Source organism: Gopherus flavomarginatus, chromosome 2, assembly GCF_025201925.1.
Source record: "Gopherus flavomarginatus isolate rGopFla2 chromosome 2, rGopFla2.mat.asm, whole genome shotgun sequence".
Classification (NCBI taxonomy): domain Eukaryota; kingdom Metazoa; phylum Chordata; order Testudines; family Testudinidae; genus Gopherus; species Gopherus flavomarginatus.
In genome coordinates this window covers 9278003-9293108 of record NC_066618.1, presented here as the reverse complement: position 1 = coordinate 9293108, position 15106 = coordinate 9278003, and the positions used below count along the sequence as shown (strand labels likewise).

At 52.1% G+C, this 15106-nt stretch overlaps 1 protein-coding gene across 1 annotated transcript in view; it reads right to left on the bottom strand.

Moving 5' to 3' along the window:
- The window catches only part of HHATL (hedgehog acyltransferase like), a 47046-nt gene extending 35481 nt beyond the window's left edge, over nt 1-11565 (bottom strand). Inside the window, exons 1-3 of the mRNA XM_050942664.1 lie at nt 11198-11565; nt 3256-3401; nt 357-424 (exon numbers count right to left, since the gene is read on the bottom strand). Coding sequence (XP_050798621.1) covers nt 357-424; nt 3256-3361 — 174 coding nt within the window. The 5' untranslated portion in view covers nt 3362-3401; nt 11198-11565. The remainder of the gene's footprint in view (nt 1-356; nt 425-3255; nt 3402-11197) is intronic.
- Between the last annotated feature and the right edge of the window lie 3541 nt (nt 11566-15106).

The following is a 15106-nucleotide window of genomic DNA, read 5'->3' as shown; positions in this document are numbered from 1 at the left end:
GGCACCTCACAGGATCAGACCCACAGTTCAAGTTATTTTCATGCCCTTTCTATCATCTGTCGATTTCAAAGGATGTTAGCTTAGCTCTATCAACCCTGCATGGGCTCTGTTGGGATCACTTGTGTCTATAGGTGCACGTAAATGCCGTGCACGCTTGCTGTGTTGCGTAAATAATATAGTCCTTAGCGAGTGAACTTTTAATTGATGATACGGTCGTTCTGACAAACAGCAGAAGGGTTCACGTGGACTGTGCAGAGAGACCTGAGCAGCGGAAAAGTCAGGGCCCTTTTTTTTATAGCTGGCAACCTTGGTGGAGGTACTTTATGGAACCAGTGTCCTGCTGTTGGGTTACTTACCATTTTCCTGCCGAAGTAATGCCAGCCTGGCTTTATGCCCTGCCAAAAGGCTTTTCTGTTCACATTATCTGCAAAAGAACAGGTGTTACCTGGGGAGAAACCACTCTGATGCGGAGACTGTCTTCTGTACACAGCCCAAGGCCGCAAAGCACTTAGGCACGTGCTTCTCTTGGAGCACATGCGCAGCTCCCACGGAAGCCACTGCACCCACAGTGCAGCACGCACTCCAGGGCCTTGCAAAGTCAGGGCCTGCGCCGTGATGCTGCAGCACTTCTTCCCCGTGATTGGTCAGCACAGGGTACGAGCCTCGGGGTAAGCAGGGGAGTGATTTCCCCCAGCTTTGTTGCCTCCTTCTGGTAGATGGGAGGAGAAAGAGCAACAGAGGGGAGAGAAAGCATCTGAGGTTTTCAGAAGTGACTGGGCGTGGTATTTACTGCGTGGCTTCTGCTGGAATGAACGTGTAGGGGCAAGGGTGCGGAAGATTGGCGAGGAGCTAAGTGGCGGACCAAGCATGTGACTGAATGTGAGCGGAAGATGCAGGCCGTTCAGTGAACTTTGCCTGATAGACCCTGCCAAGATATGGTTTAGTACCATTCAGCATATTTTTGTCTGTAAACAAGTCAGTTTATATAATATGTACAATTTATGAATGTAGCCAGCTGTTGACCCCGTATAACCCTGAGATAAGCGTGGGGGATATAACATCGCAGAGAACTCCCCTCGGCGGAGTCCTGTCTGGCCAGCTGTCCCGAACGGCCAGAGTCCCCCGCAGCCCCTCCGCGCGCCTCAGGGACTCCGCACGCAGCTGGGAGTGTAAGTTCTTCCCTCAGTAAAGCCTTGCTTATTATTCTCAGGCTCATGCTTTCGCCGGTACCTCGACCCCCCTTGCAGGCACAGAATGGGAGTTGCGTAGCTACAGCTCTTCTTTCCCTTTGAAAAATCCCACTCAACTCAAAGAGCCATCTCCGCCGTCACTTCAGCTCTTTCGAGTCGCCCCCTGAGCACTTAGGGTGAAGTACTTCTGAGGGCTCCCAGATAGCTTCTCTGTTACCCCTTGTCATAACTATAAAGGGAAGGGAACAGCCCTCCTGTGTACAATACTATAAAATCCCTCCTGGCCAGAGACACCAAAATCCTTTTACCTGTAAAGGGTTAAGAAGCTCAGGTCACTTGGCTGACACCTGACCCAAAGGACCAATAAGGGGACAAGATACTTTCAAATCTTGATGGGGGGAAGGCTTTTGTTTGTGCTCTTTGTATTAGGGGTTGTTCGCTCTTGGGACTAAGAGGGACCAGACATCAATCCAGGCTCTCCAAATCTTTCTGAACAAGTCTCTCATATTTCAGACTTGTAAGTAACAGCTAGGCAAGGCCTGTTAGTTTTATCTTTGTTTTCTCAACTTGTAAATGTTTCTTTTGCTAGAAGGTTTACCTCTGTTTGCTGTAACTTTGAACCTAAGGCTAGAGGGGGTTCCTCTGGGCTCTTTGAATCTGATTACCCTGTAAAGTTATTTTCCATCCTGATTTTACAGAGATGATTTTTACCTTTTCTTTAAATAAAATTATTTTAAGAACCTGATTGATTTTTCATTGTTTTAAGATCCAAGGGTTTTGGATCTGTGTTCACCAGGACTAATTGGTGAGGGTATACTCTCAAGCCTACTCAGGAAAAGGGGTGTAAGGACTTGGGGGGAGGAGGGAGGAATTAGTCTCAAATCTCCCCAGGAAAGCGGGGGGGTTAGGGACTTGGGAAATATTTGGGGGAAGTCAGAGTTCTAAGTGGCTCTCCCCTGATTTGGAACACACTTGGTGGTGGCAGCTTACTGTAAACCAAAGCTGGTAAATAAGCTATGGGGGCTTTCATGAGGGTCCTCACATCTGTACCCTAGAGTTCAGAGTGGGGAAGGAACCTTGACATCCCTACAGCCAGCCCATAAGGGACCAATCATGGGAGGTGCTGAGCACCTGCGGCTCCCAAGGGATTTGGGAGTGGAGCCAGTCTTCTGAAATCTATGAGCCTGATCTAAAGCCCACTGAAGTCATTAGAAAGAGCTTCATTGATTTCAGTGGGCTTAGGGGAAGGTTCTCGGTCAGCTGATTGGATTGCTCCTTGGTCCATCGAGGCAGTATTAGTCTCAGTCATAGCTATGCTCAGTTAACTGTGTGGATTTAGGGTTTAGCTGGAGGGGGCTGGCATGACCACCCTCAGCCTGAAGCCCCCTGTTTATGCTTCAGACAGATACATCATAGGCAGCAGCAGTCCAAGCGTCACCTGCATCACCCCACCAATGTGCTTCAGACTCAACCCAGAATGATCACCCCTACGAGGGTTGTTTGCTCTGCTAAAGGAGCCAGAGGAAAGGAGCAAAGACCAAAGAGCCTCCAAAGAGGGATTTCTCCAACATCCTGCCCCTGCCCTGTTTGAGGAACCATCATGAGATGATATACTGTAGATAGGAAGAATTGGGAGCTCTCATAGGGGGAGGGGGACCCAGCTGTCAGCAGTGCCGTGGTCTGGTGTTCCATAAAAAGATGTGCTGCATTACTGACGATCAGAGCCCTTGAAGAAAAGGTATCGGCCTGTCTAGGACGTTGACAGAGGGGCTTCGCCAGTTCTTTGCCCCTGAGGTCACCATTCACATCTGTGCCCAGTGAGCGTGGAACGGTTCCACTCAGATTGGGCAGCATTTCACACCTACTTTGCTCAGATGTAAGTGACTCACAAAGTCATTCTCAGCAGAGGATCAAGTCCAAGAGCTTTATACTTATGCTCATAAGAAAAAATATTGCAAATGGTAGAAATTGGCTCCTTCTGAATTCTGGATGGTAAGAATACCTGTTTGGAATACATCTACCACTTACACACCCACAGCTGGCTAGCTTGGATTAGGAAAATTACCTCTCGATGCCTCAAAGATCCCGTTTCCACTGTACACCACCGCACAAGTCAGGATCAGAGCGTAGAAACCCAGCTCATAACTCGGTAACATTGCTTTAATACCCATGTTGGCGGGTTACCACCCCAACAGCCAAGGGTCTCCAGATCTGGCAGAGAAAAAAAGGAAAGGAAAAGTTTGGTGTCCATAGCTGCTCACACCCACACGGTGTGTGGGATCTCATTACACGTGAATGACTTGAAACTGGAGGGTTGGATCCGTTTTGTTGTGTTTTGTCTGCAGTGTTCTACGAGGTGACGGGCTCCTTTACCTACCACCCCTGGGCTGACATATCCTTCTATTACCCTCCCTGAACAAGAAGGGGAATTTCCTCAGCTCTGTGATTCCAGCCTGCCTTTATTTTTCGAACACAGTAGCTGCTAAACTTAACACAAGCATGGTCCATCTATGCCACCCCGTCTCCAGCAGACCATGTGACCATAGAAATCAGAGGGGCTATTCAGTCATGTGTTTGTTCTTTCTGATGGAGCAGCATTGCTCCTTACAGTGCTCGGGCCGGTATGGTTTTAAATATCCCAGGGGATGGGATTCACCGCCTTGTCTGATATGATATCACTACTCTAATGCGCCTCACCACTGCAAAATCCCCTTCCAGTCAGTCACTGCCAATGCCGCCCTGTCGCCTTCTGCTGGGAGCTAGCGCAGTCAGTGGCACAATGCATTCAGCGCCGTAGTGTTGCAGAGCACTTGGCTCTTACCCCTTTTCCCCAAGCCGGGGCTGATCGGCTTAGGCCAGCTTCCTCACCTGGGGATGGCTGGGCAGTGAGCCACAGCAGAACCCCACCATACAACCACCTTATGCCATTGCAAAATAACAGCCTCTCTGCCATCCCTTCCTAGCTGCTCGGAGGGAGGAGGTCCCCTGTTTTGTCTCCCCCCCTCCTGAGGACCTCATTTACTGCCCCCTGGGTGGTACTTTTCATCCCTAGATCTCAGGGCTCTTTGTACTAGAAGGCAGGGATCATCGTTCCCCTGGCACAGAACCCAGCTCACCTGACTCCCAGTCTAGTGGATAATCCTCTGGACCATGCTGCCTTCTTATATGAGTACTGGGTACTTCTGGGATACAGGCAGAGGGCATGGAACACCTATCTAATGGATGGATATTGTAGGAGTCTTGAATTACATATACCTCAAAGAACCATAGGTTGGGATTCCCTGCCTCAAGAAATTGCATTGCTTGGCCTCTGGCTACTTCCTTTCATATAACCGTTTCTCCCCTACTCACCTGTACTGGGGCTTTTCCTTGCAGAGGACTTGCCACAATGAAGCTTAAGATCACAAACCCGCGGCTGGGAAATCGTCTAGGCACAGACATTGTTTTCGAAGGCACGTAGGACTGTGTGTGTCCAGGCCCTGCCCTGTGGCGATTCCCCTCCCACAGTATGCTGGCACCAGAAGCAGACTGCAGTCCTCCGACCTCCACAGGGACAGACAGGCATGGAGCGTGAAAGGGTCACAGCTGCAACCTTGGCCAGCACTGGGGATTTTAACTTGGGACCTCTAGAGCCGGGCTTTCTGCTAGAGCTGTAACAGAGTCATCATCCTCTGTGGACTCTGGCACGGATGGGAAACTATGACTGGTGCATGATAGAGGGATCATGCAGGAGAGTCCTAACCTAGGCAGAATTCTTGTGCTAACCACTGAAGTCAGGGAGAGCTGTAGGGAGCTGAGCAATTCTTAAAGAAAGGGGCCACTTGTGTAGGGCTAAGGCATGTTTTTTGGTGCCTAATGTTGGCAATCAAATGTGGAAACGCTGGCCATTCCACTTAGCCTGGGGTTCCCCAGAAATACTCAGGGCGGGATCTGGTGGGTAAAACCCCTCTGAACAGGTCTGAATCTCTTGTGCCAGGGTCTGTGTTTCTCTGTGTCTGTACAGCGCCTAGAAGGATGGGGCCCTGGTTTCTGACTGAGGCCTTTGGAAGATGCCATAATATAAATAATAATAAATAACAAAAGTCTGGGTAGTTTAAGATGTATCGGAAAATTGGCTCTGCGACTCCCTTTCCACGTCATCAACTGGTTCTGTGCTAGTAAGTCCTATGGCAAGACACTCCCCGTAGAGGGAGGGCTAGCTCAGTGGTTTGAGCACTGGCCTGGTAGCATCCTCTGCATTGTTAAGCAATTTAATCTAGGGAAGGAGATGAGAGTTTTTATGTATATCTTCTCATGTTAAACTGGGTCACATTTTTCAGGGATAGACTTCCAGAGCCATCACGACCAAGTGGGACTCCTGTATGTTGCATTCCTCACTCCCTATTCTGGGATCAGAGACTGGAACATTTGTATCTAAATGCACCCCTTCCCCAGGGCTGATCTACCCAGCGCTTGCTTTAAGGCCTGCTAGGGTGGGATCTCGCAGGGCAGGTATGACTGCAATGTGGTTTCCAATGGCTTGGAGAGATTTAGTGACCAGCTTGCTCTGAGTGTATTTGCTTGTCTGATAACACGATCGCCTTCCAGGCATCATTTGTCCAGGCGCCGCTGAGGGAATGGCTAAGGGCAGCATTGCTTGTTCAGTCAAAGCTGTCCAAGAGGCAGGACGGCATTCGGTGATCTTGGGCAAGTTACTTCCTCTCTCTCTGCCTCAGTTACCCACCTGTCACAGGACACTTCCTTCCGGTCCCTTTGTGTGGCTGGTCTCCCACTGTTGTAAGCTCTGTGGGGCAGGGACTGTCTCTTCCTCACGGTGCCTACGGCAATGGGACTCGGAGTTTGGTTCTGGCCGATCTGCAATTTCAAAGTGCTGTCTCTTCTTTGCACGCCAGTGCAAGCCCTGCTAGCTCACGCCTGTTAACCCGGGCTAGGAGCCAGGATCTGTGTAGACATGCCCATTGGTACTAGTAGCTGGTGAATTTCTCCCCTCCCCAGTTAGCAGAGTCGCTCATTCAGTGACTCAATCGCCTCCATTACAGAGGCCAAGTCTCATAGGCTCATAGACTTTAAGGCCAGAAGGGACCATCATGACCATCTAGTCTGACCTCCTGCATGCTGCAGGCCACAGAATCTCACCCACCCACTCCTGTAACAGACCCCTAACCTCTGGCTGAGTTACTCAAGTCCTCAAATCATGATCTACAGACGTCAAGTTACAGAGAATCCAGCACTTACTCTAGTTCAAACCATAAGTGACCTGTGTCCCTGCTGCAGAGGAAAGAAAAAAGCCCTCAGGGTCTCTGCCAGTCTGACCTGGCAAAAATTCCTGCCTGACCCCAAATCTGGCAATCAGTTACACCCTGAGCATGTGGGCCAGACTCAGCAGCCAGCCCCTTGATGAACCATAGGCAGGTGAGCCGAAAGGCTCGTGGCTCCGGCTGGGAGATGTGCTTACAAGGAAGCCACCCTGGGCTACCTGGCAGGGAGATGCAGAGAACACAGATCGGCAGAGGAGCATTAATCCTGTGGACTCAGTAACATTAGCAGAGTGAACTTTAAAGGGGAGCAGGAAGGGGCCTGCATGTGTGAGCAGCAATAAAAAAACCCAACCTCTGGCAGCCCCTGATTTAAAGTCTGGTGTGTAAAGCTTTTGCCTCTGGCGGGTAATTTTTTTATTTTATTTTACTGAATTTTTAAAAGCTGGAGCCTTTCTTTGGTCCAATAACGGCAGATCAGTCTCTGCACCAAAAGCGCAGGTCAACCTGCGGCTTTGCTTGGTGAAGGGGTTCACCCGGGGCCCAATCCAAAGCCCAGTGAAGTCCACAGGAGCCTTTGGACCTGGTCTGAAACCTCCTTCCCATTCAGCCCAAATGCGGTGGAAGGAACGATGGGCCAGTGGTTAGCCTAGAATATGCAAGACCTGATGTCAGGTTCCTCCTCTGCTACAGCTTTCCTGTGTAGCCTTGGGCAAGACTTTCAGGGCCATATCCATGGCCACTCTCAGTCCAACATTTAGGTGACCACGAGCACCTCAAAATTCCCGCTCAGCTGCAAAGTAAACTACTCCCAAATCTCCTCCAGGAACAGCCCCTAGGCAACCTAAGTGTCTGCTAATGGGCAAAGCCACCTCAGTCCTGACACTGCCTCATTGCTCAGCACCCGAGGTCATGCCTATGGCCTTTCTCCAACGACGCCTTCAGGTGTCGGGCTCCTTTACCTACCACCCCTGGGCTGACATATCCTTCTATTACCCTCCCTGAACAAGAAGGGGAATTTCCTCAGCTCTGTGATTCTAGCCTGCCTTTATTTTTCGAACACAGTAGCTGCTAAACTCAACACAAGAATGGTCCATCTATGCCACCCCGTCTCCAGCAGACCACGTGACCATAGAAATCAGAGGGGCTATTCAGTCATGTGTTTGCTCTTTCTGATGGAGCAGGTGTGCTCAGAGCACGGAACAGGCCGTGCACAAAAGGCTGCCGGGGGCAGCCAGATGAGGAATTTCCGGAGCAGGCAGGCTGTGTGCGTACATCCCATTGCACCAGGGGTTCGCACGCTCTCTTGGAGCTAGGCAACTCAAGTTTGAAGCCCTAGTCTGGAGCAGAGCCACGAGCCTGACACTCCCACATGCCAGCAGCATGCCCTAACCACCAGGCAATAGGCCTGTCTTCTTTTCTCACCCGCTCTCTCACCCCAGGCATAATGAATGGGAAGCTTCAGCAGGAGAGAGGAATACCTGAGGGCCCAGCGGTTTGGGCAGTCATCTGGAAGATCTGGGTTCAAATTCTGGCTCCAGATCAGGCAGAGCAGGATTGGAAAACAGGGCCACCGCTTCCCAGCTGAGTGCGTACCCACCAGGCTAGGGGCTATCGCAGGGCTCTCTCCCACAGGATACAGGACCGATCTGGCTTAGGCTCCTGCCTTCTGGAGGGTTTACAGCTAAGGCCTGGTCCACACTATGCAGTTAAATCGATTTAAACAGCGTTAAATCGATTTAACGCTGTACCTGTCCACACTACAACACACTTTAAATCGATTTTAAGGGCTCTTAAAATCGATTTCTGTACTCCTCCCCAACGAGAGGAGTAACACTAAAATCGATATTACTATATCGATTTAGGGTTAGTGTGGACGGAAATCGAAGTTATTGGCCTCATCATTTTACAGTAGCTACCCACAGTGCACCGCTCCAGAAATCAACGCTAGCCTCAGACCATGGACGCACACCACCGAATTAATGTGCCTTAGTGTGGACGCATAAAATCGATTTTATAATATCGGTTTTATAAAACCGGTTTTAGTTATTTCGATTTTATGCTGTAGTGTAGATGTAGCCTAAGAAGCCCAAGTGGAGGAGAGTGCCTCCCTCCAACCCACAGCTAAAAGCCTTAGCTACCCTGGAGGAGCAGTGCTTAGGCTCCACCCAGTGTCTGGCCATTTCCCGCTGGCTTGCTTCATCAGCACCCCACTCAGCTCGCTGGCATCTGTGTCGCGCATTCTGTGTCCCCCTACAATGGCTGGGGATGCCGACCCGGGGTTGTGAATGCCACGGGGCGCCTGGAAGCTAGCTGCTGTGGCGGTGAGCGCTGGGACGCCTGCGTCCCCTTGCGGGGAGAGCCCTTGCTGTCTCTATGCTCCTCTGCCCACCGGCTAAATGGGGCCAATGGCATTTTCCTGCCGCCCCACAGGGCTGTGAGGAGGAATGAAAGACTGTGAGATGCCCCACGTGTGCAGTTGGAGGCGCAGAGTGGCAACAATAGGGTGGTCAGGTGCCTGATTCTCTACCGGAAAGTCTGGTTGAAAAGGGACCTGACAGTGTCCGGTCAGATTTACTGACAGGACACCCAAAGTCTGGTTACTGTGAGCAGGGGAGGCACTGGGTCATCACCTGCTCCAGTCCCTACTCAGCTGGGGCAGCTTCCTACCTCCATTGAGTGGCTGCAGCTCCCAGCCCCAGCTCCACAGGCAAGTCCTTCCTGACCGGGGCAGGCGGGTTGGGGGTGGGAGGGGAAAAGAGTGGAAGGAGGCAGGGCCTCGGGGGGGAGAGATGGGGCAGGGGAGGTTCCGCACTCCTGCTGGAGTGTCCGGTTTTTAAATATTACCAAGTTGGCAACCCTGGGCAATGAACCGGAGATAGCTGGGGGAAGAGGGTCATCTCCGTGCCTAAGCCAGGCAGGAAAGAGGAGTCCAAGAATCTGCTGAGAAGTGATGCTGACGGTAGATGATGCAAAGTCAGTGCAATTTGGGCTGACACTGCTGGGAGCCTGGGTTCAGTCCCAGGCACCTCCTTCCCAGAGCAAGGGGAGGCCGCCTACACTCATTCCCAGGTTTTGCTCCTGGGAGAGTCGCCATGGGCCTTGGGTGCTCCTCGTGGCATTCAGCATGTATCTGCGCATGGAGGTGACACGGGCTAACAGTCTCCAAACGATTGCCATGAAGAAAGGCCAAGGAGACTGGTCGGGCATCCCACGGGGGGCTAATGAGGGGTCTGGCTGGAGAAACGGGCATTCAGCTGGAATAGCAGGCTGGGCTTCCTGGTAGCAAGGTGGCACAGTCTCCCAAGGGATGGGCACGTTCACAACCAGACGAAAGCCTCGGGGAATACAACGAGGGCACAGTCAGGGGGATTCAGTGCCCTAACACGGCAGCTGTTTTCCAATGCTAGTTGCCGTGACTCTGCAATGAGGCTTTTGCAGTTTTGTGCCTTATGAAAGAACAGGACGGTATCCTGGCCCAATTCTGTCCCCCGGGGTCCCCTGCGGTCTTCAGTGTTGCTGCTGGGGAGGTTGCATGGGTATAAACCAGGGTAGACTTTGGCCCCTGCTGCAGTGATTGCAATGAACTGAATAGTGCTGCCTGGTTATTGTGAACCATGCAGAACCCACTGCTAGCTGGAGATGGCGTATTGGCAGCTGGATGGCCGCCGGCAATCACTGAGTGGCCTGGATCATTACAATAGGGTCCTGTGCCTTTTCTCTTCTGAGACCGGGTCAGCAGTGACATTGCACTTCTCAGCCACGCAGCTCAACATGCCCCGCAAAGGTCAGCACCACAATCCCACTTGGCAGGTAGGGAAACCGAGGCACAGGGCTGGGAAGTGACTTGCCCAAGAGCAAAGAGTAGAACCTGGATTGCTTGAGTCCCAATCTGGCACACGAGCCACTAGGCCCCATTATGTGTCGTCCTGCCTGCCGTGCAAGACCATGTCTTATGATCAAAGTGCCTTTGCTTTGCACTGTCTAGTTTTAACCCACTCGGAGGGTGTGCTTGGTGTTTTGTTCTTCATTGTGGCTGTCTCGTTAAGCAGCACCCCACCCCCAGCATGACTTCAGCCACTGTGTACTTACAGGGTGTTTTTCAAGGTATTGATCCCAGCAGGGCCGGATGGGAAAAGGTTAATGGAGCAAAGTTATGTAACCGGGAATGCAGTGCTCCCGAAGCTGGTGTGAGGCCGAGGTGGGAAAAAACCTCGGTCTGCAGAACACAGAGTCCTTTCCAAATTTAGCTGAGCGATTGCCCTGCCTGCAGCTGCAGGCCTCTGCGACAGCCCAGGGTGCCTGTCCTTGGCTGCAGTGGGGCAGGTAGGTGAGTGCACAAACCCATGCACAGGTAGCTAAGTGTGCCCATCTCCCTGCTCCGCTCCACACCTGGGAGGCACACGGATGTGCTAGGGGATGTGCACTTTGCCCGCTGTGTCCACAGATTATGGTTGCGTTACTGATACTTCTGCACTGTGGCTGAATCTTGTTGCAAGAGGTCACTCTTACATACAGCGCTTGCGCCCTGGCCGGTGAAAGCAACCCATCCTCACGTCCCATCCACCGCAGCTGCAGTTAACAATAGACTCTGGCCACAGACACAGCAAGACATTCAGCTCAGCCGCGCTGCCAGGGCCGGGTGGCAAACACAATGCAAGAAGGGGTGAGCTTGCGCCATGCAGCTAAGTCATTTAACAATGACCCGATTTACTCGCCTCCTTTTGGAACATGCATTTCCCTGCAACTGACCTTGACAAGCAGTTGGCACAATGCAGCACCAGCCCGGAGCTCAGAAGTGAGGCAAAACAGGGGGACGGATGATTCCTTTGGAAATCTGGATCCCAGCACTGTTAAGTTGGGTGGGAAGGAAGAAATAGTAAGTTGTCCTTCCGCTAAGGCATCTGTCTGTCCATCCGGTGGCTCTTTGGGTTCTTGGCTGCCAGTCCCCCCTGGGGTGGATCTCTGGAGTGAGTTGAGCTGGGAGTAGAGCGCGGCAGGCTGGAGATAGTTTTATTTTAGATCAGCACTACAGAGGGGGGCTGGTTCAGAAGCTGCCTGTCAAACAGCAGCAGCAAAAGTTAATTCAGGGCAAGTGGGGAGGATGGAGGGATGGGGGTGGGAGATGTGGAGGCAGGGCTGGCAGCCTAGGGCGACAGGCTGGACATGTGCCAGCTGGATATCGGGTCCCTTCTCGCACTGAGAGCTGGTTAGAGTTTTACCTTCAGGCTTCTGGGTCAGTGGTATCAAATTGCTGCCCCGGGCATGGTGTTTCTAGGGCAGAGAGTGTTATCGCAGCCTGTCCTTCTGAGATAGGCTCACGTCCAGGCTAACCAGCCCACCACATTCCCCCAGCAACTCAGCAAAAGGCCTTTAGCTCGCATCGTACCACGGGCCACAGATTGAGGCCCCCACCCCGTGATGCATTTTATAAGAGTAGAAGCCTGCTAGGTGACCAGATGTCCTGATTTTATAGGGACAGTCCTGATTTTTGGATCTTTCTCTTATATAGGCTCCTAATAACCTCCACCCCCATCCTGATTTTTTACACTTGCTGTCTGGTCACCCTAAAGCCTGTGCCCAGGCGGAGCCCGGTTAACTTCAGTGAGTCCAGGTATGGGTGCAGGGAATGTCCGTGTGGAGGAGTGTGCAGGGTCGGGGCATTATCTGCTTACCCAGGGCTGCTGGGACTTTCCGCAGTTTGGAATTGGACTTTTCTATGTCTGCGTAATCTAGCCTGGTTCCGGCCTCCACTGCGGCCTAGACACTCACAGACACAGGAGCCCAGGAGCCCAGCGCTGGATTCACGCACCTGAAACCCCCAGGAGCTGGGAGCCTGTGGATCAGACCCTGCAGCAAGCAGGGGAAAACCGTTCCAGAATGGCCTCTCCAGCACTGAAATGACCAGGGCCAATTGCAACCTGGGAGCCAGACCAATAACTGCTTGGACGCTGTGTCAACTTCCCCCGCGGCTGAACCTGGCCCAGAAAACGCCAGCTGCTAGTGATGGTGTCAACGCAGCCTTGCCATCTCCTCTGCTGCGGCGGCTTCAGTCTCTTCTGGGGAGCAGCCAGGCAGGATATTAGAAGTGACAGGACCCAAGAAAGCCACGCGCCCCCCGGGAGCAGCTTTGCAAAGTGAGCGCTAAGGGACTGAGCAGCCCAGTGGCTAAGCCAGGAGGAGGCAGGAGAAGGGAAATGCTCCCACGCGCCGTATAAATTGAAAGCGACCCGACTAGGATGTGGTTTCTCACCTGAGGCTCAGGGGAGGGATTAATAGGTGTACATTGGGATGAGTAAACAGGTTTGGAGGTGATAAGATCCTTTCCCCCTTCCTGCACCTTAGTTCTCCCCAGTCCTTTGGCCATTGTTGCCGGCACTTCTAGCTTCTCTTTGGCACTTCAAGTGCCAAAACTCTCCCTAGGAAGGTTGCTGTCCAGAGCACATTTCCAGACCAACGACAAGCAAGAAGTAATGCTAGAGCTTATACAGTGATTCAGCTATAGGCATCAAAAGTGGGTAGATATTATAATTGTCGTTATACAGATGGGGAAACTGAGGCATGACACTGCAAAGTGACTCATCCAAGATGTTGCAGCGAGTCCGTAACTGAACCCAGGGTGCTTGATTCCCAGGCAGGCCCCCTCTTCATGGGCCCTCACTTCCACTCGCCATCGAAATGCCCCAGAAAGCCAGTTCTTAGCTCTCTCTCTAAGCTACTCACAGGGGCTGCCTCACTGTGGTATCTGTGCACCTCACAGTCTTTCCCGTTTAGCTTTCTAGCACTTGGGATTGTGGACACCAGAACTGGACACAGTATTCCTCCAGCAGTCACGCCAGGGCCAAAGCCTGAGGTAAAGTAACCTCTCTGCTCCTCCTTGAGATGCCCCTGTGTCTGTACCCAAGGATCTCATTAGCCCATTTGGCCACAGCATCCCACTGGGAGCATGTGCCCTGCTTACCGAGCAAGCCGGTTCGCTTTGTATCAGAGATGGCACCTCTCCATTATTTACCACTCCCCCCTTTTTGTGTCATCTGCAGACTTTATCAGTGATGATTAAACGCTTTCCTCCGCATCATTGATAAGATTAAATAGCACGGGGCCAGGAACTATACGCAGGAGGAGAATGTGGCTCACTGAACATGTACTGGGCCCCCATGACATAACCGAAGAGGCAAATCTGGCTTTAAAAGGCAATCCTCAGACACCACCTCAGTGATCTGGGTTCAGCTCGAAGCCCTCAGTTGTTTGTATGGAATAAGAGGTGCAACATTAATTACATGGCTCCTATCCCCATTGAAGTCAACAGGCAAACGTCTGCTGACATCAGTATATGACGAAGTGGGACTGTTTTTAATGTTTCCTTTGAATACTGTGTGTGTGCCTCAGTTTCCCCAATGCATTTCTTAAGACTTCAGTGTGCATAAATGGTTGACACTCTGTCTCCTGGCAACAAATGGCCGGGGCCCTTCCCCCCTGCAAGGGGATGGCTAAAGGTGAACAAAGAGCTCAGGTGACCTCCTGGCCCGGAAAAAAGACAAAAGCCAGAAAGGAGGGGCTGGAGGGGGTTTCAGTTTGGAGCTGGCTGGGGATGTGGGGTGAGTGCAAATGTGGGTGCCTGGCTTGCTGCCCCCAGGATGGACCCGGCTGAGGGGTCCCATTCTCTGTACCTACAAGCTCTGTTTTAGACTGTGATCCTGTCATCTAATAAACCTTTGTTTTACTGGCTGGCTGAGAGTCATGTCTGACTGCGAAGTGGTGGGGTGCAAGACCCTCTGGCTTCCCCAGGGCCCCACCTGGGCAGACTCGCTGTGGGAAGCGCATGGATGGGCATGTGCTGAATGCTCCAAGCTCAGACCCAGGAAGGTGAAGCCGTGTGAGCTTCTTGCTCTGAAGACAGTCTGCTCCAAGGGAGAGGAGGCTCCCCAAAGTCCTAACTGGCTTTGTGGGGAGCAGTTCCAGAGCATCGCCCGGGGACTCCGTGACAGTGTTGCAGGACGGGGGCCCGGATGACACTTAGGGAAGCATGGGGGTTTGTTAATCAGGATCATCCAGTGTGCCAGTCGCAGTGCAGCAGGGCACTCGGCCTGAAAGGCTCCTGGCATTGTTGAATAAATCGGTTCTCGCTTGCATCCTGTACAGTAACAGGGACATGGCTCCCCCCACCCACATGTCCCTGAAAAGGAAATGGCAGGGAAATATGGCTAGCCTCTGCCCCACAAAGTAACACAGCACTGGAGACAGCAAGTGACCGCCACACCCTTATACAGAGCTCCAGCAGCTCTCGCAGCCACAGCAGAAGGGAACAGCCAATTTTTCTTGTCACATAAGAGCATAAGAACAGTCAGTCCAAAGGTCCTTATAGCCCAGGATCCTGTCTCCCAACAGTAGCCAATGCCAGGTGCCCCAGAGGGAATGAACAGAACAGGTGATCATCGAGTGATCCATCCCCTGTCACCCATTCCCAGCTTCTCATTCTTGTTGGTATCGGTGTTGTGCTAGGTCCTACACAAACACAGCGACAGGCCCTGCCCCAGGAAGCTGACAGGCAGTGCAGACTCTATGTCTAAGACGGCAAAAGGCTACAGCAATCAGCCAGGAGAGCCCAAGGTAACCATGAGATGATGCCGATCAGCATACTACGCAGCACTCATAGGAGGC